The sequence below is a fragment of the Hyperolius riggenbachi genome, chromosome 1 (genome assembly GCF_040937935.1).
Source record: "Hyperolius riggenbachi isolate aHypRig1 chromosome 1, aHypRig1.pri, whole genome shotgun sequence".
Lineage (NCBI taxonomy): Eukaryota > Metazoa > Chordata > Amphibia > Anura > Hyperoliidae > Hyperolius > Hyperolius riggenbachi.
In genome coordinates this window covers 145,853,176-145,880,438 of record NC_090646.1, presented here as the reverse complement: position 1 = coordinate 145,880,438, position 27,263 = coordinate 145,853,176, and the positions used below count along the sequence as shown (strand labels likewise).

The following is a 27,263-nucleotide window of genomic DNA, read 5'->3' as shown; positions in this document are numbered from 1 at the left end:
GTACGTCTCTGATTTGCTAGTCATGTTCATGTGTTAAAGCAGGTTGTGATCACAGCAAATCAGAGCTTTGCAAATCTATCAGGTGATCAAACAAATCCCATGCTTCTCCATTAGGTCTCCTAGACATGACTATCACTAGTTATAAGGTGCTTATTGTGGGCTTCACCAAATATAGTCACCAAATTTAACCACCCGGTTGTACATAACTGTGGCATACATAATATATAAGTGCAATTTATTGAAGGAATATTCATAATAAACAGTTATCAAGTTGTGACATAGCTGCTGAAAGTGATGACAGATAACTCATGAGACATATGGTACATGGTTTGCATGCCACAGTACTTACTTTGCTGTCTGAGCCTTGAAATCATACACTGCTCTTGCAGCCTGGAGAAGACAGAGAGAAAGAGGAGCCTGCTCAGTCCAAGCTTATGTGGTGATTTACAGTCACAAATTGTAGGGAAATGTTGCTAGAATTTGTTCTTTCCCATATTGGTGAGGGTTACATACAAAACAAGCTTTCTGGATATTTAACTGCCAGGAACAAACATGGGTTCTGTCAGAACCACTGGGTACAATAATGCACTGTACAATGGGAAACAAAAGTTTTCCACTGTAAACACTGTACAATGTCATACATGAAGTATGTGCATTATCCTAGTGTGTACACTGATCAGCCACAACATATAAACTACCTGCATAATACTGTGTAGGACCACCATGTGTTAGCAAAACAGCTCTGACCCCAGCACAGACTCCACAAGACCACAGAAGATGTCCTGTGGTATCTGTAAGCTGCGAGGTGGGGGCCATCATGGATTCACAAATGATTAGCTAGACTGAGATATTGGGGAATTTGAAGGCCAAAGAGAAAGGATTCATCAGACCAGGCCTTTTCTTGCATTGCTTCACACAGTCCAGCTCTGGCCCTCACGCACAGCCCATATGTAGCAATCTGCAATGCACAGTGTTCTGATGCCTCTTTTTCATGGCTAGCATTACATTTTTCAGCAATCTGTGCTATAGTAGCTATTTTGTGAGATAGCACAATATTAGCTGCCTATGTGCAGCAGTGAGCCTCAGGTGCCCATGACCCTGCTGCCAGTTTTTAAACCAGCTGTCTTGAAGATGTTCTGACTCAGTAGCCTAGCAATTGCAATCTTCTCCTGTCACACGTTTAGATCCTCATTTTTATCTATTTTTACTGCTTCCAACATATCTCAGTCAAAAACAGACTGTTGTGGCAGAACAGTGGATAGCTAAAAGCGCTGTTTACATTTTCTTAGGTATGGCCAATGAACACCCATTACGAAGCCAGTAACTCTAAAGTGCTCAAAACAGAACGCAATTTCACTGCCGGATATCAGGTCCCTTTCCTGACAATAAAACCTGTAGAATGGAAGATCCTGGCTTCAGTGTAGACATGATGATTTAATCATGTGGGTGGAGTTCTCTCCTTCCTTAAAACTGCACACAAATCTATTGCCCACCCCTATACTTTTTAAGGATTTTTGACCTAACCAAACCTACAGTTATGACCTAACCCCACTTCTCCAGCATAGAAATCAGCTGACACCCAGACTATGGCAATTTGTAGTTTGCATTTCCTGCCTACAAGGAGTGTAGAAATACAGCCACAGTAACGTGTGATTGGCTATTGAGGGAACAATATTTCCCAAGATTTCTAGTGAGATTGCTAATCTGTGAGGGCCTGAGCCCACTAATGCAGTTAAGCGCAGTTGTATCCGCTTCTGTCCACTTTTCAGCATCTGTAAAGTGATGTGTTGCTGAAAAGCGGACACAACTGCGCACAACTGCATTAGTGGGCTCAGGCCCTCACAGATTAGCAATCTCACTGAGAGAGGATTTGTCCACAGAGATTTGAAACCATTTGTGGCATAGACTAAAAGGCTGCCATCTTGTCTTCCTCTATTCTGCATTCATATCACAGAGAAGCAGAACTTGCCTCGTGTAAACCTTCACTTACAGAGGGAGGGAGTCATGGTGGGCAAATTGAAGATGACAGCTGCCAATCGATTACCCAGTATGTGATGACTTAACACAAGTACTGGCTAATTGCTTGGATACTTCTGCACTTGATTTGCCAGCAGCCACTTCCTCTTCCATATGGGTGAAGATGTTGTTATTAGGAGAATTCTGCACCTCCACTAATCAGAATGAACGGCTCGGTCCACACTTGTCCAGCTGCAGATCAGATCCTGTTTCAAACGGATCAGTTTTTCTAAAAAGTGATGCAAAACTGATCAGTTTTTCAAAATGTTGTCCTTTTGTAGCATACTTTTCCAGTCCGTTTAAACTTATGTCCTTTCTTCATGTGTGTTTCTATTGGATAAGAGATGATGTTGAGGGGAGGAACAGGCAGTAGGCAATCTGTTTTTGCCTCTGTTTTGTGTGCAAAAGTTCTCTGTGTAGCGAGCGATCCCTTTTTGTGTAGCCTTTCACTACCCCTCCGTGTATCCGAGGTCTGTGGAAAACCTGCAAATCCGGATTCTCCGTTCAGTTTTTCAAAACGGATCCTGCGGATCCGTTTTTTAAAGTTTGTGAAGACGGCAGCTATTTTAAACATTGATATCTGTGGCTCCGGTTTTAATCCGGGCCAAAAAGCGGAGCCACGGATAAGTTTTTTTTAAATAAGTGTGAACCGACCCATAGACCTTGCTGTGTGGACCGTGTCTAAGCATGGCTGATTTGTTACCTCCTTCTCCTGTACTCCCCTCCTTGATGAACTCCTGCTCACATCAGTGAATGCTGAGGAATGATTGCGGGTAGATTCTGGATCTGCTGGAAAAAAATCAGAAATTAATCCAGTTAAATAGGTTCATCAGGCTTACTTCAAGGGCAGCAGAACATTAGACAGAAAGTAACCTGCTTTGTACTATGCTACACATGTCTCCAGCACTAGTGGTGATCTATAATAAGCCAGTGACATAACCGCAAAGCCTTCCGATACAAAATAGGTATGCTGATCCTATCTCTGCTGCAGCGGCATTCAATACATTCCAGAGGAATGACTTCACTGCAGACTGCCCTGGGTAACAAGCATCCTTTAACAAGCACAGGGAAATAGAAAACTCATTTGCAAAAGTCCCTTCACATGTATATTTGGCAAGACTTAAAGCCAAGCAATGCTACACATGGAAAGTAGATTGGACACACAACAGAGGCATGCTTTACTCACATGCATGGAATGAGCACATGCAAAAACAAAGAGTGCTTTAAAATGGTACATAGCTTCAAAGCCTGAATTTCTTTGCTTGTGTTGAGAAAGCAGATATTCCTAAATGCAAATCTGCAGACATTATCGCTCCTTCATAAACTTTAACGCACCACTCCAGAAAAAAGTAAGCAATTAAAATCTGACCAAGCAGGTTTTTGACTAGTCTATCTCCTCATGAGGGATTCTCAGGATTTTATTTGTTTTCTATAGCATTTCCTAAACCGCAGTTGCTAAGACTAACAGACAACATAGTGTGTAAGTGAGTCGGGAGGCTGGCGTCTTAGCAAATGCTGTTCAGGAAGTGCTTTTGAAAACAAAGGAAAAGCCTGAGAATCCCCCATGAGGAGGTGGACTAGTCCAAAACCTTTCGGTTCTGTCAGATTTTAACTGCTTACTTTTTTTGTTGAAGTGTTTTTTTTAAGACTTAGTCACATAACATTTTATTGCTTGGGAAGATTAAAGGTGAATACATACAGTAATGGTTTTTATTTGCAAACCAAGTTTACTCCCTCTGCACAGACTAGGCTTGCTACTCATATCCAGTGGAAAAGCAGTCATATTCTTCAAATCAATATTGAATGATTTTTTAAAACTAAGCTCCAGGCAGGCTTTCATTTAGTTATGTGTGTGTTAAAAAGTCACTAGATACTGTATAATGCAAAAAAAAAAAAAAAAAAAAATAACTACACCACAGCTGAATTGGTCTTTATATCTGCTGTATGTAATCTCCTGCACAAGGGCACTAAGACTGGGTGAGGGATGATCAACACTCTATGCCAGTTAGGAAATGTATTGCAATTGCTTTATTGAATCAAGAAAGCATTTGAATTATTGCAATTTAAACATCTGGCCAGCACTGTGCTGGAATCTAGGTAACAGTAATGGAGTAAAGTTAAAGTAATGACATCATTTTGGTGATCCAAAGGTGCGGTCAGTGAGGAAACTTGTTATTAAGTTCGAGGGTGAAAGAAAGGGCCTACCATTGTACCCGGCTCTGCATATTCTAATTTTCTATGTGCTCCTGATAAGTAGGGCTCGTGAATGAAATGCTAATAGTGCAGAGCCAATGCAATTTTATACTAACTTTATGCAAATACATGCAGCTTACAAATTAATTAATCAATGGTAAACTCTGATCCATTTTAATTGATTCAAGCTGCACATCTTTGCATATAATTAGCATACAATTTGCATTGCCTCCAAATGATTTGCATCTCATTAATCATTCTTAGTTGTGAGTACCTGGATCGGTCTAGCAGGGTAGCGATGGGATAAGATCCGCTGACCAGAATTAGCAATGCTTTAGCAGGGAAACACTGCACTTAGCTGCTTGCCTGGAGTTTAACTTTAGGGCACCATATTTTCACTCAAGATTAATTAACACTTGCCGATACCAGAGAGAAGTACATGCTAGTACAATAATAAACAGGTCAGTGGGAAATGTAAACAAATATCAATATAAATATGTGACAAAGACAGGGTTCAAACAATGGTTCCAGTAAGTGAAGCTTGCACTGGAGCAGAGATGAAGAGGAAGTAGTAAAGCAGTAAAAATCCAGATGCAACAAAAATAGAGGATAGAGCATTGCCAGCAAATAGAGTGAAAACAGCCAAGCCACCTTTCACACTATTTCCTTAAGAGTGAAGCGTGCCGAGTATCCTATCTGCTCTAGTGTCAATATCCTTCTTCATCTCTACTTCACAAAATGGAATAACTCTGGGAAATTCTATGCTATTCTGCTACGCAAGCTTCCATTTTGCTTTGCATGTTCACAATGAATGAGATGGACCAAGTGAGATGGATGAACATTAAGGAAACATTACTGCAGCACCTTGATAAGAGTATGGGCTATCTGGAGAGTTGTGGTTGTTGTTGGTTGCATCCACATCCTGGTAAGAGGCACTGGTGGGCAATCTTCCACAATCATTCTGGTAAGGTGAATAATGAATAGCACCATCCTGAGGCAGTTGGTAGTATGACTGATTAGCGGTGCTCAATGGAAATGTTTTTAAGGAAGAATTCCTTTCGGGAACATCTGGAAGAAGCTCACTAATAAGTCTGTGGAGAATACTGTTATCAGGCAAGCTGCCACGCCTTTTCTCAGCTTTTATTTGGTCACAAATATCCTGAAGTGCTGAGTCCAAAGCTTCAAACACAGAGGCCTTACATCGACTCTTCTCAGATTGCTTCTTAGGCGTAGAGGTCTTTTTCCTGCGAAAAGGCACTGGACTGACAAGAAATGCAATTTTAGAAAGGCCTGAATCTGCCTCTCGCTTCCCCGAAGACTCACTTTTTTCCTGCTTAGCCCTCTCATGTTTTAACATGGTGGTGAAACGTGTGTAAGAAGCTGGGCACCTTCCTTTGCAAGAACTGATAAGGTGTTTATGGTGATGGTGATGATGGTGGTGGTGATGATGGTGATGCCCGGACCCGTAAAAGCTCTCAGATGATGTGAAGGAATAGTGGTCAATATCACTCTCGCTGCAAAATGATGACCCTTCAATTTGAATAAAGTCACTTAGATCAGAAACAACTGCATCAGGATCGCTGTCCGATAACTCCACTTGTGACCGTGGAATCTGGTCACTTGTCACTTCAATGTGAACAGGAACCAGAGACTTAGATTTCCCATTGTGCTGTACCTGAGGTATGTGTCTATCTGGAGTGTCTTCATCCAGCAAAGATTCAATGGAAAACCTACGTTTAGGGCAGGAACTACTGGTGGAAATATCTAAACTCACAGCAGAGAGCATCTCTTCTCCGAGGTTAGGCATAGACTTGGACTTCTGGATAAGCTGCTCAAACTCCGATATTCTGTTCGGGACCATATCTCTTGGCACTTCTTCAGAATCTGCTCTCCAGCTGGCAAATATACCTTTTTGCTGTTCCTGTTCATATTGCAATATTCGGGATTTCACAGAGCAGATTACTTCAGAAGTCATTAAGTCCTTGCGGTTTATACGATGCATTTTCTTGTACAGTTTTAAGAACCCTGGAGTGTCATGAGCAGATCTGTGTCGGACCCTGGACTTATTAGCAGCACACCCTTGGGAAGAAAATGAGCTACCCCAGACCAATGGACTGTTCTTCTTTGACTTTTCATCACATAACAAATCTCCCATGCTTTCAGACTTGGTCTGGGGTTCTGAGAAATTGTTGTGCTCTTCGGACAGTAAGTCATCACAACTCCTGGACTTGATTTTTGGTGATACGGTTTCCTCTGTGCTGCTCCACACCTCTGCATTCTGCCGTGTAATGTGCCAGCCATTCTTAAAGCTGATAGAGCGCTTTGTCTCGCCGGGCACAGCTAAATGTTGACTAGAGCCACTACAATAATCTAATGAGTTTGAGGAGTTTGGATTGTGAACAGAATAAGTGAACAGAGGGGGATACATTCTGCTAACATCCCCACCTTCAGAATCCAGACAGCAGCATGATAAGAGAAAGATATTTCCACAAATTAACAGACTGACAGCAAAAGATACAGTATTAGTAACAGAATTAAATACAAAAAAGTAAAGCTGACCCAATCCAGAAGGTGAAAAAGAGAAAAAAGTATCTACCGTAGTGTATAACACGAACAAAGTGCTCTACAATCATAATACATCTGGCATATTTTCTATAATTTGGACACCAGGGATTTTGAGTTTTAAAACTGTACTCCACAATACATTAAACTGAACACTTCATAAGTACTATTAGTTATTGGAATACATTTTGAATATTCTTCCCCTGATATCTATTTTGCTTTAAAGAGAACCTGAACAGAAACTTGAGTTCAGAAACACAAAAAAAAACTTACCTAAATAGAGGAAGCCTCTGGATCCTAATGAGGCTGTCCACGGCATCCTCTGATCCCCTGTTGCCACTCGCAAACCCTCCTCCATTTGGCATGAGCGCGGCTATACTGCAGACGTGTAAGCACAGCCAAGCCTCTGCAGTAGCATGGAGCGGCGAAGGCACAGTACATGCTAGCCCTTGTTGGTAATTTTTGGAGGGTCCACAAATGTAAATGGGGGACCGGAGGATGCAGTGGAAAGGTTCTATAGGATCTATTCTAGAGGCATCCTTCTCCTTAGCCAAGTATGTGATTTTGTACCCGAGCTTAGGCTTGGGTACGCTTTATGAGATTGCTAAAACAAAGGGTTTTTTGTGGTCTTTTAAAAACCGAAGGTTGAAAAATGAGGCTATCTTCACAGTATACATAAAACCAAACAGTGTTCTGCAACGTATACCAGCAGATAGATGGACATGTTAGTGGATTCTATGCTATCTATAGGACCTGTACAGAGAAATCCGTTTTCAACATACTCGTTGCAATAGCAAATCAAAGTTCCATCTTACATGGCTTTTCTGTACACAGCACAGAAAACAGACATGACAATAATAGCAAATATCCACCTCCAGACTTATCTGGCTAGGACAACAGTATGCTGGATTGGCAATGTGTACATTGACCATGTATTCGATGAATGATCTGCTGTGTCTGTCCATATAAGTTTGCATATCCATCGTGTGTTGTGCTTTTTCACAAAGGACAACAAGGGACACCTGATTTGGTTGGTAGATAGAGTGGATTTTTGCAAAAAAAAATTTTTTACTCCATTTTCTGGCGGTGTCAGGAAAAGTTCTGCAAGACTGTACTTTGAGTTCCACAACTGCATTATGTTAAAAAAAAAGGGCATGTCTGAACGGATCCTCTAGTTATGAACAATGACTTCCATGCAGAACTCATCCATTATATTTGTCTCTGGAGCCATCATAAAATCTGTCTCTCTAGATTTCGCTCAGGCTCATTCCAAGGCTTGAGCTGGAGTGCTGGGCAAAGCAAGAGCAACTGATGATTACTGAGAAGATTGGAAGAACAAAAACATTTTATAAAATAAAAAGTCTTGTTATTCAATGCCCAGTTCCTTTTAAACATTGCTTGTGGCTAGATAAGCATATGTCAGGAAAATAAGTAAACCCACAGCATTTTTAGATACTTTATTAGTATACCACTACAGTATGAATAGGCGTTTCTGTTTCTTGAACTAGAAATCTGGTACTATAAACACAGGTAGACTTGGCAGATGATAAATGCATGTTATTTAAAAAAAATAACTTTATTGATAATACAAGGACAATTAAACCTTACCAAACTGTCTAAACTAAAATAAGTTGACATGGACTTTTTTTTGAATGCACTAAAAGTGTACCCAAGCCAAAGCTCGGGCACAAAATCAGATACTTGCCTTAAGAGAGGGAAACCTCAGGATCCTATTGAGGCTTCCTTTGCTACTCCCTTCTCCCCCATCACTGAGCGCAAGGCATTGTCTAATCACTTTGGGGCTGCGCAGCTCCTCTTTCTGGATCATGGCTGCATAATAGCTGACTGAGCCCGCCCGCGCATGCACAGTAAGATGGAGCCATAAGCACTGTGCTGCTGCGCATGTGCGGACAGGTTTGCACAGCCATGATCCAGGAAGATGAGCTGCGCAGCTCGGTGTAAAGGGGGGCCGCGCTCAGCAATGGGGGCTTCCGACCACTGAGGGAAGCCTCAATAGGATCCTGAGGCTTCCCTCTCTTCAGGGTAAGTATCTTATTTTGACCCCAGCTTCGGCTCGGGTTTACTTTAAGCATTTGTGTTTCTGCCCGTTTGGCTGCATTTACATACATTAATGTCTGTTTGGTGGTGTAAGCCACATTTACTCTGTCTGGTACACACCATACAATTTCCCATCAGATCAGCAGGTGGAATCGATAATTTTCTAAAGGTCCACTCAGATTGCCAATCACTTTTATATAAAATGAATTGGAAAATCGGTCAGAAACCTGATCGGACCTGATCGACCTGTCAATCTGACATGAAATTGCATGGTGTGTACCAGGCATAACAGCTTGCTTTAATCTAACAGCTGCCATGAATGAGGATTTCACAGCATCTTAAAATGCTATGTTTAGGCCTTTAAAGGGACACTTAAGTCAAAAAAAAAAAATGAGTTTTACTCACCTAAGGCTTCCAATAGCCCCCTGCAGCTGTCCGGTGCCCTCGCTGTCTCCCTCCGATCCTCCTGGCCCCGCCAGCAGCCACTTCCTGTTTCAGTGACATGAGCTGACAGGCTGGGGACGAGAGTAATTCTTCGCGTTCCCAGACACATTAGCACCCTCTATGCTGCTATATGGTAAATGATATATGCTATATCAGCATAGATGGCGCTATTGTGGCCAGGAACGCGAAGAATCACTCGTTTCCCCAGCCTGTCAGCTCCTGTCACCGAAACAGGAAGTGGCTGCCGGCGGGGCCAGGAGGATCGGAGGGAGATGGCGAGGGCACCGGACAGCTGCAGCGGGCTATTGGAAGCCCCAGGTAAGTAAAACTAATTTTTTTTTTACTTAAGTGTCCCTTTAAAAACGTCCATATAAACTAAGCCTAAATGCTTAGGAGATACTTTTCACTTTGTGTGGTAATGTGTAAATGTACCACAAGGTGGCAATGTTGTAGTGTCATTAATAATGCCAGAATACAGTATAAGTTTCCATTACAGTGGCACATACGATTCTGACTTTTTCATACCTTTTGATCGCGAAGGAGACGGAGGAGAAGAGTTAACAAAAGGTTTCCTCAGAGCGCTTGTGCTGTGCACTGCTGTCCGACTTAGGCTACTTCTGTTAGCATTCTGGTCACTGTGAGCTCTCTGGTGACCCACGCTGGGCTCAGACTTCCGTCTCTTCCTGTAGTCACTCGCAGAACTTCAAACAGACAAAATAATTTAGCTTTCTGTTAGCGGTGGCACTGCAGAAGTTTCCCACTAGAATCTTTGAGCTTTTTATCCCTGTTTATTATGTGTTATGCTTGCTTTTCCTTTCAATACTTGAGCTGCATGCATTGTGTAGCCTGGCCAGCATCCAAGCCTCACTCCCACAAATCAATATGAACCTGAGGAACAATCAGAGCGTGACATTCAGGGGCGGCGCCAGGGGGGTGCTTGGGGGTGCTCGAGCACCCCCTAGAATTGTCCAAGCACCCCCAAAGCACCCCCTGGAGTGAACTGACTTCAGGCGTCTAAAAGACGCCAAGTCAGTTCACACCGGCAGCACGGAGCAGCAGGCAGGGCTACGGTAAGATGGCCGCCCGGAGCCCTGTTCTGCAGACTTCGGGCGGCCATTTTCCCGTAGCCTTGCTCTCTGCATGCAGGCAGGAAGTCTCGTGGTGACGTCGGGAAGGAAGAGGATCGTGGGCGCGCGGGCGCTGCGCGCCACAATGAGGTCGGGACTCGGGACAGGAGGTCGGGAAAGAAGGTCTTCTGGCTGTAGGTGAGTAAATGGGTTTTTCTTTTCTTTTTCAGGTGATGCGGATTGTGCATATTGGGGTCATATCTGCTACGGATTGTGCATATTGGGGTCATATCTGCTACGGATTGTGCATATTGGGGTCATATCTGCTACGGATTGTGCATATTGGGGCGATATCTGCTACCGATTGTGCATATTGGGGTCATTTCTGCTACCGATTGTGCATATTGGGGTCATTTCTGCTACCGATTGTGCATATTGGGGTCATTTCTGCTACCGATTGTGCATATTGGGGTCATATCTGCTACCGATTGTGCATATTGGGGTCATATCTGCTACCGATTGTGCATATTGGGGTCATATCTGCTACCGATTGTGCATATTGGGGTCATATCTGCTACCGATTGTGCATATTGGGGTCATATCTGCTACCGATTGTGCATATTGGGGTCATATCTGCTACCGATTGTGCATATTGGGGTCATTTCTGCTACGGATTGTGCATATTGGGGTCATTTCTGCTACGGATTGTGCATATTGGGGTCATATCTGCTACCGATTGTGCATATTGGGGCCATATCTGCTACCGATTGTGCATATTGGGGCCATATCTGCTACCGATTCTGCATATTGGGACCATATCTGCTACCGATTGTGCATATTGGGACCATATCTGCTACCGATTCTGCATATTGGGACCATATCTGCTACCGATTGTGCATATTGGGACCATATCTGCTACCGATTGTGCATATTGGGGCCATATCTGATACCGATTGTGCATATTGGGGCCATATCTGATACCGATTGTGCATATTGGGGCCATATCTGCTACCGATTGTGCATATTGGGGTCATATCTGCTACCGATTGTGCATATTGGGGTCATATCTGCTACCGATTGTGCATATTGGGGCTATATCTGATAACGATTGTGCATATTGGGGCTATATCTGATAACGATTGTGCATATTGGGGCCATATCTGATAACGATTGTGCATATTGGGGCCATATCTGATAACGATTGTGCATATTGGGGCCATATCTGATAACGATTGTGCATATTGGGGCCATATCTGATAACGATTGTGCATATTGGGGCCATATCTGATAACGATTGTGCATATTGGGGCCATATCTGATAACGATTGTGCATATTGGGGCCATATCTGATAACGATTGTGCATATTGGGGCCATATCTGATAACGATTGTGCATATTGGGGCCATATCTGATAACGATTGTGCATATTGGGGCCATATCTGATAACGATTGTGCATATTGGGGCCATATCTGATAACGATTGTGCATATTGGGGCCATATCTGCTACCGATTGTGCATATTGGGGTCATTTCTGCTACCGATTGTGCATATTGGGGTCATTTCTGCTACCGATTGTGCATATTGGGGTCATATCTGCTACCGATTGTGCATATTGGGGTCATATCTGCTACCGATTGTGCATATTGGGGTCATATCTGCTACCGATTGTGCATATTGGGGTCATATCTGCTACCGATTGTGCATATTGGGGTCATATCTGCTACCGATTGTGCATATTGGGGTCATTTCTGCTACGGATTGTGCATATTGGGGTCATTTCTGCTACGGATTGTGCATATTGGGGTCATATCTGCTACCGATTGTGCATATTGGGGCCATATCTGCTACCGATTGTGCATATTGGGGCCATATCTGCTACCGATTCTGCATATTGGGACCATATCTGCTACCGATTGTGCATATTGGGACCATATCTGCTACCGATTCTGCATATTGGGTCCATATCTGCTACCGATTGTGCATATTGGGACCATATCTGCTACCGATTGTGCATATTGGGGCCATATCTGATACCGATTGTGCATATTGGGGCCATATCTGCTACCGATTGTGCATATTGGGGTCATATCTGCTACCGATTGTGCATATTGGGGTCATATCTGCTACCGATTGTGCATATTGGGGCTATATCTGATAACGATTGTGCATATTGGGGCTATATCTGATAACGATTGTGCATATTGGGGCCATATCTGATAACGATTGTGCATATTGGGGCCATATCTGATAACGATTGTGCATATTGGGGCCATATCTGATAACGATTGTGCATATTGGGGCCATATCTGATAACGATTGTGCATATTGGGGCCATATCTGATAACGATTGTGCATATTGGGGCCATATCTGATAACGATTGTGCATATTGGGGCCATATCTGATAACGATTGTGCATATTGGGGCCATATCTGATAACGATTGTGCATATTGGGGCCATATCTGCTACCGATTGTGCATATTGGGGTCATTTCTGCTACCGATTGTGCATATTGGGGTCATTTCTGCTACCGATTGTGCATATTGGGGTCATATCTGCTACCGATTGTGCATATTGGGGTCATATCTGCTACCGATTGTGCATATTGGGGTCATATCTGCTACCGATTGTGCATATTGGGGTCATATCTGCTACCGATTGTGCATATTGGGGTCATATCTGCTACCGATTGTGCATATTGGGGTCATATCTGCTACCGATTGTGCATATTGGGGTCATTTCTGCTACGGATTGTGCATATTGGGGTCATTTCTGCTACGGATTGTGCATATTGGGGTCATATCTGCTACCGATTGTGCATATTGGGGCCATATCTGCTACCGATTGTGCATATTGGGGCCATATCTGCTACCGATTCTGCATATTGGGACCATATCTGCTACCGATTGTGCATATTGGGACCATATCTGCTACCGATTCTGCATATTGGGACCATATCTGCTACCGATTGTGCATATTGGGACCATATCTGCTACCGATTGTGCATATTGGGGCCATATCTGATACCGATTGTGCATATTGGGGCCATATCTGCTACCGATTGTGCATATTGGGGTCATATCTGCTACCGATTGTGCATATTGGGGTCATATCTGCTACCGATTGTGCATATTGGGGCTATATCTGATAACGATTGTGCATATTGGGGCTATATCTGATAACGATTGTGCATATTGGGGCCATATCTGATAACGATTGTGCATATTGGGGCCATATCTGATAACGATTGTGCATATTGGGGCCATATCTGATAACGATTGTGCATATTGGGGCCATATCTGATAACGATTGTGCATATTGGGGCCATATCTGATAACGATTGTGCATATTGGGGCCATATCTGATAACGATTGTGCATATTGGGGCCATATCTGATAACGATTGTGCATATTGGGGCCATATCTGATAACGATTGTGCATATTGGGGCCATATCTGATAACGATTGTGCATATTGGGGCCATATCTGATAACGATTGTGCATATTGGGGCCATATCTGATAACGATTGTGCATATTGGGGCCATATCTGATAACGATTGTGCATATTGGGGCCATATCTGATAACGATTGTGCATATTGGGGCCATATCTGATAACGATTGTGCATATTGGGGCCATATCTGATAACGATTGTGCATATTGGGGCCATATCTGATAACGATTGTGCATATTGGGGCCATATCTGATAACGATTGTGCATATTGGGGCCATATCTGATAACGATTGTGCATATTGGGGCCATATCTGATAACGATTGTGCATATTGGGGTCATTGGACGTGTTTTTTGTTAAAATCTGCTCACATTACGTGTATTTTCTTGAGAAAACCTGCACAATTATGTGAATTTTCTGGGAAAAGGGTCACCAAAACTTGGGCCCTCTGTCTTTGCGTTGCACTTTTAAAGGGAACCCGAGGTGAGAATAATATTGAGGCTGCCATATTTATCTCCCTTTAAGCAATACCAGTTGCCTGGCTGCGGTGCTGGTCCTCTGCCTCTTATTCTTTCAACCATAGACCCTGAACAAGCATGCAGCAGGTCAGGGGTTTCTGACAATATTGTCAGAACTGACAAGATTAGCTGCATGGCTTGTTTCTGGTGTAATTCAGTTCACTACTACAGCCAAATAGATCAGCAGGGCTGCCAGGCAACTAGTATTGTTTAAAAGGAAATAAATATGGCAGCCACCATATCACTCTCACCCTGGGTTCACGTTAAATTACAGTTAGCCCCGCCCTCACCCGGTCATGACCACGCCCATTTTTTCGCCGCGGCGCGCTTCGCGCGCCGCAGGTTGTAGCCACACCCATTTTTGGCGCGGCGCGCTTCGCGCGCCGCAGGTCGTCAGCTCCCCCGGAAATTGGTCCAGCACCTGCATAGCACCCCCTAAAAAAAATTCCTGGAGCCGCCACTGGTGACATTGCAGCTTCCTAGCAGAGACTTGTGCCTGCCAGGAATCATTCCATTATTGTAATATCTATCATTAGCTTACAGTTCTGCTACAATAAAGATAACTAGACTGGCCTACAGTGAATTGACAACGGATTTAAAACTCTCTGAAACTTTTGTCTTCTTTCTTATTAGTTAAAATTTTATGAAAACTGATTTGTAGGCTTCTTATTACTGTACTGAGAATTTACATAACCTATTCCTGATAAACGAGAATACACAAAATTGCACGAACAATCGAAGCAGGCCATTTGAATGCCCGAAGGCGGTTTGGTAAAATGCCCATTGCAATGTTAACAGCAACCATAGTGGTGCCCGAAGAATTACATTTTTAGGCGGCACGGATATCGGCGGACGGGTTTTTCCGCAGTGAAGGTAGAGCACATATAGGTGTATATTGTGGGTGTATGGGGGGGTGAATCGGAGGATTTCAGGGTCAGGCATAAATACATGGAGGATTGAAGTGAGAGTAGGGTTACGTTTGGCAAGGGCCAGCACTTCCCTAGAGGGAAAGGGGGCAATTACCAAAGGGCCCCAAAGCCTGTAGGGGTCCCCACTGTGCTCCCCTGGGACCCTGTAATGAAGCCAGAGGATTGACAGAGGGGCACCCCCCCCCCCCTATTTGGACAGATGAGATGCTACACTGCAGAAGACATTGCAGGAGCTCAAAGGTGCACAATTAAGTTGGGGGTGATGGGGAAGGTTAAGTTGCGGGTGATCGGGGTCAGTTTTAGCAATACTTTAACATCTGTAAAAATGATTCTATCATCATATTACCCATTGCCCAATAGTAGAATATTGGTAATTTTACTGATACTTCACTAGTAGGTTTCCCCCAGCATCCAAATTACCACACCGCCTTATTTACATGTATTTGTGTAGTATATTCATAGTGGCTGTGATGTCTGTCCAAAGACCCCCAAAACCTAGTGGGTTTTGTTAGCCTGTTAATTTTTACCATTACATTTAATTATTGCAAGCATTAGGTCTTTGTATACTGCTTTAGGGATGTAGGCTAATAGGCTAATGTAGGTCAATACAAATGTGATACACATCTAACATATCAGGAGCAGTGTTGTGTAGTGAGTGCCAAGTCATAAACTCAGCCAAGACACTCGCTGCTTGGAGTTTGTATGTTCTCCCAGTGTGTGCGGGTTTCCTGCATGCATTCTAGTTTCCTCCCACATCCACATAACACATGGGAAAATTAATTAATTCAAATGGTTTCTAAAAAGGAATTGTCGCGAAAATCTTTACATTTAAAACACATACAAATAAGAAGTACATTTCTCCCAGAGTAAAATAAGCCATAAATTACTTTTCTCCTATGTTCCTGTCACTTACAGTAGGTAGTAGAAATGTGACATTACCGACAGGTTTTGGACTAGTTCATCTTCTCATGGGGGGGTTCTTTATTTTTTTAAAACATTAAGTGAATGGCAGTTGCTCCGTCCAACTGCCAAAATAATGTACAGTGAGCAGGGAGGCTGGCCAGCATCTTTGTATTAATCATTTACAGAGAATGTTTTTATAAAGAATAAAGGCCATGCTGAGAATCCCCCATGAAGAGATGGACTAGCCCAATACCTGTCAGTAATGTCAGATTTCTACTTTCTACTGCAAGTGACAGCAACATGGGAGAAAAGTCATTTATGGCTCATTTTACTCTGGAAGAGAAATAATTCTTATGTCTACGTGTTTTAAATGTTAAGAGTTTTGCGACCGCTCAGCGGATCGTTCAGAAACAGCCTTATCAGTCCGCTGCATACACACGCGCATACTGTCATCTAAAGACCGCCCAACAGGAGGGTCCAGCGGGCCCGTCGTTTCCTTTTGTAGTGCGTGTGTACGCACCTTAAGGTATTGCCTGTATACAGACATTAGAAGGCTGACAATAGGATGCGACTCTCCCAAGTTCTGGGACTGGCCTTCATGAGGAGAACATTGATTGTTTACAAAGCTCAAACATCATCTAATTTGCCAAGCAAAATATAGGGATTAAGCTGTAGAGAATGTGGCTGCTTTGGCTTGCTACTGCCATTTCGGAAGCATGTGAGTAAATAATGTTGATACAAAAATAAGTTATAATATACCTTGAGGGTCTTTCGATGCCTCGGTCTATTGAAGGTTGGTATAAAGAGGTCTAGAAAAAAAAATAGATGCATTTTAAAGAAAATAAGAATACAGAGACCATTTGAATCACAATATCTATTTACAAGCAATTGCCATTTAGTAAGGTGCTAGGTGTTTATCTATACAGGCAAATACATACTATAAACATTATTACTGTGCCAGAGTACCGATTCAGGCAGACTGTTCATATGGAGCAGGTCTCACAAAGGATAACTGTACATAAATATGGCGTTGACATATGTTGCAAGGTCATAAGCAGTAAAGCATTGCATTCCCAATGCTGAGCCTAGATAAACAGCCTGTTTGAAGAATGAGTTATGAAAGAACATTCAGATTAAAATACCAGGCCAGCTATCTAGTTCAGTGCTCCTAAAACCATGTGCCTTTATATATGAGGAGGGCATAGTGAAGTATGGCTAAAAATGTGTCTCCACTGCTCCTTATTTTACAGTTAACTCTGAGACAAATGAATGTGTCAAGGTTACAGTATTCTGGCACACTTTTAAAGGGACACTGTAGGGGGGTTCTAATGGTTAACCACAGACATCCTTTGCCCGCACAGCCACTCACCGATGCTCCGGCCCCACCTCCGGTTCACTTCTGGAATTTCAGACTTAATGCTGGGCATGCACGGCTCGTTTCTTCTTATCAATCGAGCCGCCGATGGCTCGATTGATAATTTCCGACAGGTCCGATTGCCCGCCGGATCAATTCTGCGCTCGATACCGGCGGGCAGAACAATAGAAAAGAACGAAGCGCTGATTAGAAAGTGCCCGCGGGGACGAGCGGGAATCATTTCGCGCACACGAGCGGTGACGCGCCGGCATCGAGCCGCTGGCTCAATACCGGCGCACTATCTAGCCGTGTATGCCCAGCATTGAAGTCTGAAAACCATTGCACCTGCATTGCTGTGTCCTCGCTCCCGCTGATGTCACCAGGAGCATACTGCGCAGACGCAGACCATACTGGGCCTGCGCAGTATGCTCCTGGTGACATCAGCGGAAGCGAGGCCATGGCAACGCAGGCACAGTGGTTTTCAGACTTTAAAGTCTGAAATTCCAAAAGTGAACCGGAGGTGGGGCCGGAGCATCGGTGAGTGGCTGCGCGGGCACAGGATGTCTGCGGGGGACCATTAGAAGCCCCGGGTAAGTTTAACTCATTTTCCCCAGTCCCCCCTAAATATTCCTTTAAAGTAACTATTGCATTTGAATCAAGCTCACACTACCTCTAGCTGAGTGCTGGTGAACAGGCCTACATAACTCATGGCACATTTTGGAGAACAGTGTCTACTGTGTCCCTGGCATCTTGCTCTGGGCAGGTTTATAGGAAGGAAAAAGCTTACTTTAAGTCAGGGGTAGGGAACCTATGGCTCAGGAGCCAGATGTGGCTCTTTTGATGGCTACATCTGGCTCACAGACAAATCAGTAGGAGTTGATTCACTAAGCTACAGTGCTCAAGCAGCGCAGCTTAGTGTGGCAGCGTAAGTATCATTTACAAAGTAGGCACGCTACTGCTGTAGCATGCACTACTAACTTACTCGCGCTGCCCCAAAACAAACAGCTGCAGTGCTCAAATTGTCCCACTCTGGACCCTGTCAGGTCTACTGACTTTGTAGGACGAGATCCCCACACTTTGATTGGTCCAATAGGCTGCCTTTCACTTGACAGGCAGCCTATTCGGCCAAAGTGCGAGGATCTCGTCCTACAAAGTGAATCAACTCCCAAGTCAGCTAGCTAATTGTACAAGCTATTAGTCGGTATTTCTCCTGTCTGGCTCTCGGGAAATTGCTGTTGTTGCTGAAACCCAAGAGAAGCTGAAGACGTGTTTGACACTTCCACTGACCGGAGGATCAACTGTGTACACATCCCCATGGCAACAGGGACGTGAGCCCTACTGTCCCAGTTTGAAACATATTATATGGCTCTCACGGAATTACATTTTGAAATATGTGGCGTTTATGTCTCTATCAGCCTAAAAGGTTCCGGACCCCTTTAAGTCATCAAAGAGGTACCTACAAATCATGGGAGCCCATACAAAAATGTTCATGGAGCTACCAGCCATGCCTCGGTTTTTCCCTATGGATATGATTGGATACGGAGATCTTGGAAACAGAAACGTAGACATGGAGAGGTGTCCCCTACAATCCAGCTGAACTCCCAGATGCAAAGCCTGGAAGAAGCTGTACTGGGTGCTCTTTTACCCAAATACACTCAATGAATTTCTGGTGCATCCCCATCCACAATCAGCAATGACATGACTTTCCAAAGGCTGTGTACAAGAGCTATTTAATGGGTTGAGGAAGGTTGGGGGGGGGGGGGGGGGGGTGAGGGGGGAGAATTGGGGTCTGGGAGGTCAAAGGGCAGCATATAGATTCTGAGCAGGATCATCCACGAGGCAACCTAGGCAGGTGCTAGGGGCCTAGTGGGTGTCAAGGGGCCCACCTTCTGTCACCTCTCTTTGCTTCACCTTACCAAAAGGACCACAGGGGGCCCCAAATCAACTTCCTTGCCTAGGGCCCCATTGCATCTTAATCCATCTCTGTATAAATTAGGAACAAACTGTACTCCTGAAACCTCCTCTCAATGGTCAGTTTACAGAGGCGATGCTGCACCAGCAGCTCCGTTGCCAGGCAGATGCTCTGCTTTTCTCAATGCCAGGACAATGGATCCCCTTTGTGCTGAAATGCATGCAGCAATGCACTGTGTGCTGCAATGGATGGGTTAATATACATTGTATCGGCAACACATCTGGCTGGCAGTGCACTGCGCTGACCTAGTGCATTCACTGTAAACCTAGCCAAAGACAAGTGTCTCCTCACTACACAGCAATTAGGTTTCACCTGATCTCTGAGCTATTACGTCATATTTCCTGTCACAGTGAAACATAGTACAATAAAGTGGTTCCACATCTGACCCTGTACACGGAGTACTTTTTTTTTTTATTAAACACTTTTCAAAATGCAGTACCGGTATATTCAACGCTATTTACCCGGTTTGTTTAACATGTCTTCTGCTAATAAAAGTATTTAGGAAAACAAAGTGATTTAAAAGAGGTGAAATAAAAGGTTGAGTACTGAATGTGATGCTCTGTTTATTTACACTAACACATTTTTTAGAATTTAAGAACTTTCAGGTATGACGCTCTTCGACTGAGTCATGCCGATTCAGATGATCTGATGAAGACCGTGACTCACAAACAATAATCTTATAAGAAAATATGTCAGCTATAAAAATACTCAAGGTTTTTTGGTGCTATAAATGCACTATCATTTCTACAATGATCATATATTAGGCCTCACAGTTCTGCTCAGATTGTAGTCTGCCCAGCACCAACAACAGAGGGATGGACCAATAATGATGTGTAGATCAGTAGAAAGAGGTCTCCTTTCATATGCTCACTGCTTTACAGCAAGATAAAATCCTTCCCCAGAGTACTTGCACAGGGGTCAAAGAAGGTCAATATGGCACTGCAACATGCAGCCTATAGAAAGCAAGTCCACTTACTGCCTTCAGCTCCTTGTAACAGAATACGATTGTAATACATAAAGGATATATTGTGCTATGCTACATTTTATAGCCATCTTCTTTATCCCTCTAGTAGGCATATGAAGTGAGGGGAAGTGATGTTTAGACAAGTGGTTCTCAAACTAAGGCCCTTGGGCCGATTGCGGCCCCTGAGGCTTTTTCACCGCCCCCCCCACACAAAATCTATTACTTATAGGTGTGGCCCACTTCATTTTTAAATATTGGTGGCCCGCATATAGAATAGAGGTGCTGGCACAATCCTTCCATATGAAAACCAGAAAGCAGTCATTCACTGGCTTCCGATCCAATTCCACATCAGGTGACACTGCTGTCCAATGGGATGGCAGGATGTTACCTGGGTATGCTTCACTGTCTTGGGCGCAAAGACTTCTTCGGGTACTGCCTGAATTAATGGCTGCTGCTGCTGGGAGTTCTCTTCCGGGCATGGTTGGCGTGAGGGTGAACTATACATCATTTTATGTATGCTCCGATTCCCCAGCAGTCTGAAGTATGTTGACCTGGCCCTTGACTGAACAAGTCTGGGGACCCCTGGTTTAGACAGTTCTGATGTTTAGTTTTATATGGCATGGAAGTGATCTTGCAAATTCAGTATGTCTTAAAAAGGGCAAATTAAGGTGGCCACTAACGATCCAATTTCTAGCAAAAATTGTTAGAGTGATCAGATAATTCTGTTTGAAAGTGAAATCGTTCACTACGCCATCAACGAACTACACTTTGCTTCCTATCTACCACAAACGACAAGAAAATCAAAATTTTGGTTAGACGAAAATCCAATTGGTCGATGTTTTTGTAATCTTTCGTAATCCATTGTGCCCATCAATGGAGATTAATGAATTTCTGATCGCTCGAACGATCGCTAGAAATTGGACCGTTAGTGGCCACCCTTACACTTTGCAGTGCTTTTTCAGCAGAGAATTTTTTTCTTAACTTTCTTTTGGCTATTGCCAAATGCGAATATTTCCTAAGCAAATATTCTGCTTCCTTCTTGCTCCCTATAATGTGATTGTGTACCGTGTAACACCATTGATCACAAGCAGTTTATTAATGTATCATAAGCAATATTTGGAGACCAAGACAGAAAAAGTTTTGTTTCCTAAGCAACTATTTTTTCCCCAAAGATGTAACAATAAACATGGCATGTACACTCTATACACATTTTACTACCGATATGAAGCAAATGCAACTGACTTGTGCAGAACACAGGATAATGATAGTAGATCTCACACAAGGATTAATGTAGCATAGCACTTCATTGTAACACAAACAATAGTCTATTCCTGATATACTGTATACAATAAATGGTTGTGTAACATGACACAGAAAACAACATGAGCTTTTCCCTTAATAGTCATCACATTAGAAGGTGTGGCTAACCATTATGCAGCTTGAATACAAAGAAACTATTCAGTCATAAAAAATATAGCAAGATAATCAGTTCACTCTCCTGTTTTGAACTGCAGAGTGATGTTCAGTTCACCTGTCCAGATTTAAATTTTGGTCAGAGCCGTGCTCATCTGTCCAGTTTTCAATTTCAGCCTTTGACAGAGCGGCATTCACCTGTCCAGTTTTGAAATGCAGCATGTGACAGAGCCACATTCACCTGCCCAACTTTCAATGTCAGCCTTTGTCAGAGCCATGTTCGCCTATTGAATACAGACTTAAAGAGAAACTCCGACCAAAAATGTAACTTTATCCCAATCAGTAGCGGATACCCCCTTTTACATGAGAAATCTATTCCTTTTCACAAACAGACCATCAGGGGGCGCTGTATGACTGCTATTGTGGTAAAAACCCTCCCACAAGAAAAAGTTCAAACTTTTTTTGGCAGTTTCCTGTCTGTGAACCATGTTGCATTGTGGAAAATAGCTGTTACAGCTGTTTCCAACTGCAAAAAACCATGCAGCAGCTACATTACCTGCCAACACTAAAATGTTCACTGGAGTTCCTCTTTAACATCTTTCCTATAGTGCTATGGATGTGGCCCAAATGTTAAGTCCGCATTCATAGTGGCCATTGCGTTGCATTCCCTAGGACAGCAACACTACACATTATGCTCGCCTTGCGTTTGGTACAATGCAGCACAGTCAATGAAAAATCTGCTTCACTGCTACCGTTAACCCGTGCGTTTACTGGAAATGCACTTTATATAGTGAGTTACCATACTGCAACCCATTATACTGCAACAAACCCACACCACTATGAACATGGCCTATCTGGTTATATTGTTTATAGTAATTTGTTTCTACCACTAAGAAACAAGTTTACTTTATCGTCTAATTGTTTTCTTATTTATCCAACATTTCAATAAATTCAAATGACAATAAATAATTTCTTTTGCAAGGCTAGAAGTCAACATTGCTCAATTATTTCCCACTTTGGTTTAACAGCAGTTTGCCCTAACTGGACAATATAATAAAGCGGTAGCAGGACCAGAACCTATTTTAGATTAATGGAAATGCAAATCACAGACATTTGGGGGTTTTCAGCAATGAAGCAGCCAATTATAAGCTTTTAAGTCCACTAACTTATAATAAAACATAAAGAAAGCATTGTCATGATTTAGACAGACATGGTGGCTGGGCATGGAGGATTGTAGTGACTATTCTAAATGCTAATGGCCCACAAAAATGCTCCCCCCCCCCCCCCCAATTCACAGTAACCAGAACGGAATACCCCAAAAGAAGCTCAAATGCAGCTTTGAGCCATACCTGAACAGCAGCAGTCGCGTTTAACAGAAAACCAGTGATGAAAAACAATCAAAACAATTTTGGGATAATAATATGAAAAAACATTGTTTGAAAGCTGAGCCTCCATCACACCACCCTATACTTTATGTAGCATGGAAACAGCCTTGGTCTATAAAATAATTGGCTTAGCATGAGCACTACAGTACCCTCTCGTACTATGCCGTTCGCAAAATGCACTGAATCTAAGAAGGAAAGTAGAATGCAGTGTCAGCAAGCCTATGCAGTAAGTGTTATTGCATTGTGCTATCCAACTGTAAATGAGAAATATACTGCAGAGGAAGAGACATTGTGCCAATGCTGTTTTTTTAATGAAACATTCCTTTACAATGTCACAATTTCTACTAAGATAATTATAAAGTTGTTAACCCTGTAATACACCTCCCCATATTGGGGACGCAAGGTTACTAAATAGGTCCTTTTCACTTTCTAACAACCATCACCAATAACACTAGCCAATCAGAGCTGCAACATTCAAAGGCAACCCTAGGCAGCTGCATAGGGCCTGGAGAGAGTCTAGGGACCTGGTGGATGCCAGCCCCCACCAAATATTTCTAAAAAAAGCCAGGTGATCATCAGTGGTGGGCATAAACTGCTATCTTGCCTAGGGCCCCATTTCATCTTAATGCCTTTCTGTAGCCAATACTAAAATAAAATTAGCCTACTAGGATGTATACTATACTACAGAACCGGTATGTTTGGTTAGGTTTAACTTTCTCTGCAAGCTGTATAGACACTTTGGACCAGTTTAGAAGGCTGGCTCCCGGCGGCTCATTTCATTACACAGAAATGCTTTTTGCTACCAGAAAAGTGTTTGACGTCATTTGTGGCAGTATGTCGTCGTTTGTGATTGTGTCGCATTTAAGAGCCATAGGGAGATCAAGGTAAACTTCAACTCAATAGACTCAGAGTGCTTGCATGCAATGTCTGGGAAAACTCAATTGACTGGGGAACTGGGGGGCTACCCAATACGTGTGTGGGGGGGGGGGGGGGGGGGGGGCGGCGGAATACATCTGGCTATCTATACTGGAGAATGTGGCTACTTTATACTGGGGGCACATTCTGTTATATATACTGGGGAAGGGGGCTACCTAATAACCTGCTGTATACTGGGAAGGAAGGTTTCTTAATAAGGGGGGCATATGTGTCTACCTATACTGGGGAGGGGTTGCTAACTTATATTTGGCGGACATCTGGCTATCTATTTTGAAAAGGAAAGCTACCTAATACTGGGGTAGATCTGGCTACCTATACTGGAGCAGGGCCACCTACTTAATACTGGGTGCCCATGTACTAACTTTATTGGGGTGGCCACACTTTGGAATCTCCACCTCTAATGCTGGAGAACCTTGTCCTGGCAATTTGCAATAAGGATATTTAGGTATTGTTTTACCAAACAATGGCCTCAATTCTGGTAGCTATGTGAGGTAAATATTTTTGGTAGGTAAAATACCTCATGTGGTATTTTCCTCTTTTTTTAGTAATTTTGAAAGATATTTCTCCATTTCCAGACATGAGGTAAAACTTGAGGTAGAATATGAGGTAAATGCATAAAGTGAGGTAAAACATGAGGTATTTCAGTGGTAAGCATGCAGTAAATAAATAATAGTAGTCTTTCATTGTCTTCCATAAGTTAGGATAGTCTTTGGAAGATTTTTTTTTGAGGGGGGAAGGTGTATTTGATTATGTAGCAACCTATGAAAAGTATATTTATAGGCATCCCTTATAAAAAAAAAAAAAAAAAAAAATCAGTAAATATTTGGAGTTTTATTTTTACTATTCTTTTCTATTACACAGCCTGAACAGGAACTCCACAACAATAGGAATTCTACTAAAAACTGCAAAATGCATACAAATTGACTTTACCTCCAGGTACAGGCAGGTCTTAAACTGATCGGTAAATTATGTGCTAACATGTACCCTTATTTTGATGAGAATAGAAATTTTATGAAATACCTCATAATTTACCTCATGAGGTAAAACATGACTAAAACATACCAGAATTGCTAAATGTCATTACCTCATGAGGTAAATTACCTCACATGAGGTAATTTGTTTGATAACCCTAATAGAATTGAGGCCATGTAGCAGCCAAATAGATGTATCCATGGTTCCTCCCGACTAGTGGAAATGTCTTGCTTGCTGCTGAACTATTTTATCCTATGGAAGCCTCTTCCCAAAGATCACAGGCTGTCCTACTTCCCACACATATTGCTTAGACACTCACACCATGCAAACAAGGAATAAGATGTCATTTACCTCAGTAGACACACGAGGGGGACTTTCTTGCATATAATCCAATATTTTTTTAGGAGGCTGGCGGCAGACACAGAACAAAAATGCAGAGGTGAAATGGATAATCATGATAGCAGACAGTTACCATAGTGGTGGAGAATGGTGGTGGAGTTACTTTGTCCAGACAACTAATTTCAAAAATGGAAGAAAACAAACTAGTGAAATGAGAAAAAGCCAACACAGAGGTTAGTGAGGCACTGTAACACGGGTCATGCAATGCACGCAAAGCCATAAGCACACGTCTATACATTAATGCTAGAACAAGCTTCCCGACCAGCTCATAGGCACTCGGCAAAGGTAACACAGAGCACCTCACACACAAGAAAGACATGCGGTTCCAACACTCTTAAACACCCTATTTTGCACCATTTATTTCTGTGCACCTCTTCTTCACTGCAAGATAGCAGTGCTTTATTCCAAGTACGGCATCCTTTCTTATCCTGAGTTGTATTTACAACTCAGAGGACCAGATTTATTGATGATTAACATGCTAAGAGTAATCCTCGCAAATCCTAAAAGACACTGGGGCTGCAGGTAACCTGAAGCATATCTCTAATCACTGTATAGCACTGGTCTGCTGTAAGCATTACGTAGCGATAATATGAGATGTTTCTATAAGTGCCAGTCCTATTTCCCTTTCTGAAAAGTCTTTCCAACACGGTCATCACAAGTCAGTTGTTCTCATCCCTAGTACAAAAAAAGGTAGTCTGTTTACTGGGATAAGATGTTGGATATACATAAATCCAAAATAATAATAATGTATAGCTAGAATTTAAAGCTCACTGCCTCATCTGCTAACTCCTTTGTCTACTCCTCCAGTGTCTCCACCCCATTACCCTCTGGATTGTAAGCTCGCAAGGGCAGGGACCTCCCCCTTGTGTTTCCTATTTGTATGCATTTTATTAAATGATCATCCATCTGTATTGATGTTTTTCAAACTATATATCAATTGTTTGCATCTGTACTTGTGTCACTTGTTGTCCTGATTGTACAGTGCGCTGAACTGCTCATGTATATATGCTCCCCATTGTTGTATGTTTTGTACATTGTACAGCACTACAGAAGATGTTGGTGCTATATAAATAAACGTAATAATAATAATATACTATTTATCTTCAGGGACTACAGCTCACAAGAGGCTATACAGCAGATACTTTGCACAGGAGACACTATGCCCCCAATTCAATTACTTTTCTCCTAAGTTTTCTCACAAGAGAGCTTTTCACACCTCATCAATAAAACATCTTTTAAAGTAGACTTGAACTCTTCCACAGTACAAAAAGAAAAGAAAAAGTCTTTATTCTACAAATAGTTTCTCAAAAATTATCTGCTATGCGTTCTGTGTTGATTTAGGCAGATCAAGGTGTCTAATTAGTTGTTATCAGCAGCTGTGAACAGATTGCAGGAGTTTTGTCCTGCTATTTCCTCATGCAGTGAGCACTGAGGTGTAACCCTTTCGGAGCTTCCTGGAAAGTATATCCAAGTTAAAATATACATTTTTTAAGATTTCCATAAATTGAAAGGAAGATATTGTTTTCCTTAAAGAAAACCTGTATCTAAAAAAGTTCCCCTGGAGGGGTACTCACCTCGGGTGGGAGAAGCTTCCGGATCTTATCGAGGCTTCCCCCGTCCTCCTGTGTTCCACAGCAGTCTCGCTGTGCCTCTCCGATGAGCGGGGATGTAAATATTTACCTTCCAGGCTCCAGCGCAGGCGCAGTATCGGCTCTCCGCTCGGAGA

General features: G+C 42.8%; 1 protein-coding gene across 15 annotated transcripts in view; it reads right to left on the bottom strand.

Moving 5' to 3' along the window:
• Positions 1–27,263, bottom strand: part of SORBS2 (sorbin and SH3 domain containing 2) — a 403,972-nt gene that overhangs the window by 48,669 nt on the left and 328,040 nt on the right. For 10 of the 15 annotated variants that reach the window (XM_068278687.1, XM_068278672.1, XM_068278681.1 and 7 more), the window contains 6 exons: positions 25,490–25,546; positions 16,902–16,951; positions 9,799–9,974; positions 5,074–6,654; positions 2,720–2,802; positions 350–390 (listed from right to left, as the gene is read on the bottom strand). In XM_068278687.1, coding sequence (XP_068134788.1) covers positions 350–390; positions 2,720–2,802; positions 5,074–6,654; positions 9,799–9,974; positions 16,902–16,951; positions 25,490–25,546 — 1,988 coding nt within the window. The remainder of the gene's footprint in view (positions 1–349; positions 391–2,719; positions 2,803–5,073; positions 6,655–9,798; positions 9,975–16,901; positions 16,952–25,489; positions 25,547–27,263) is intronic. The other 5 variants (XM_068278679.1, XM_068278683.1, XM_068278684.1 and 2 more) reach the window with 3 other exon arrangements.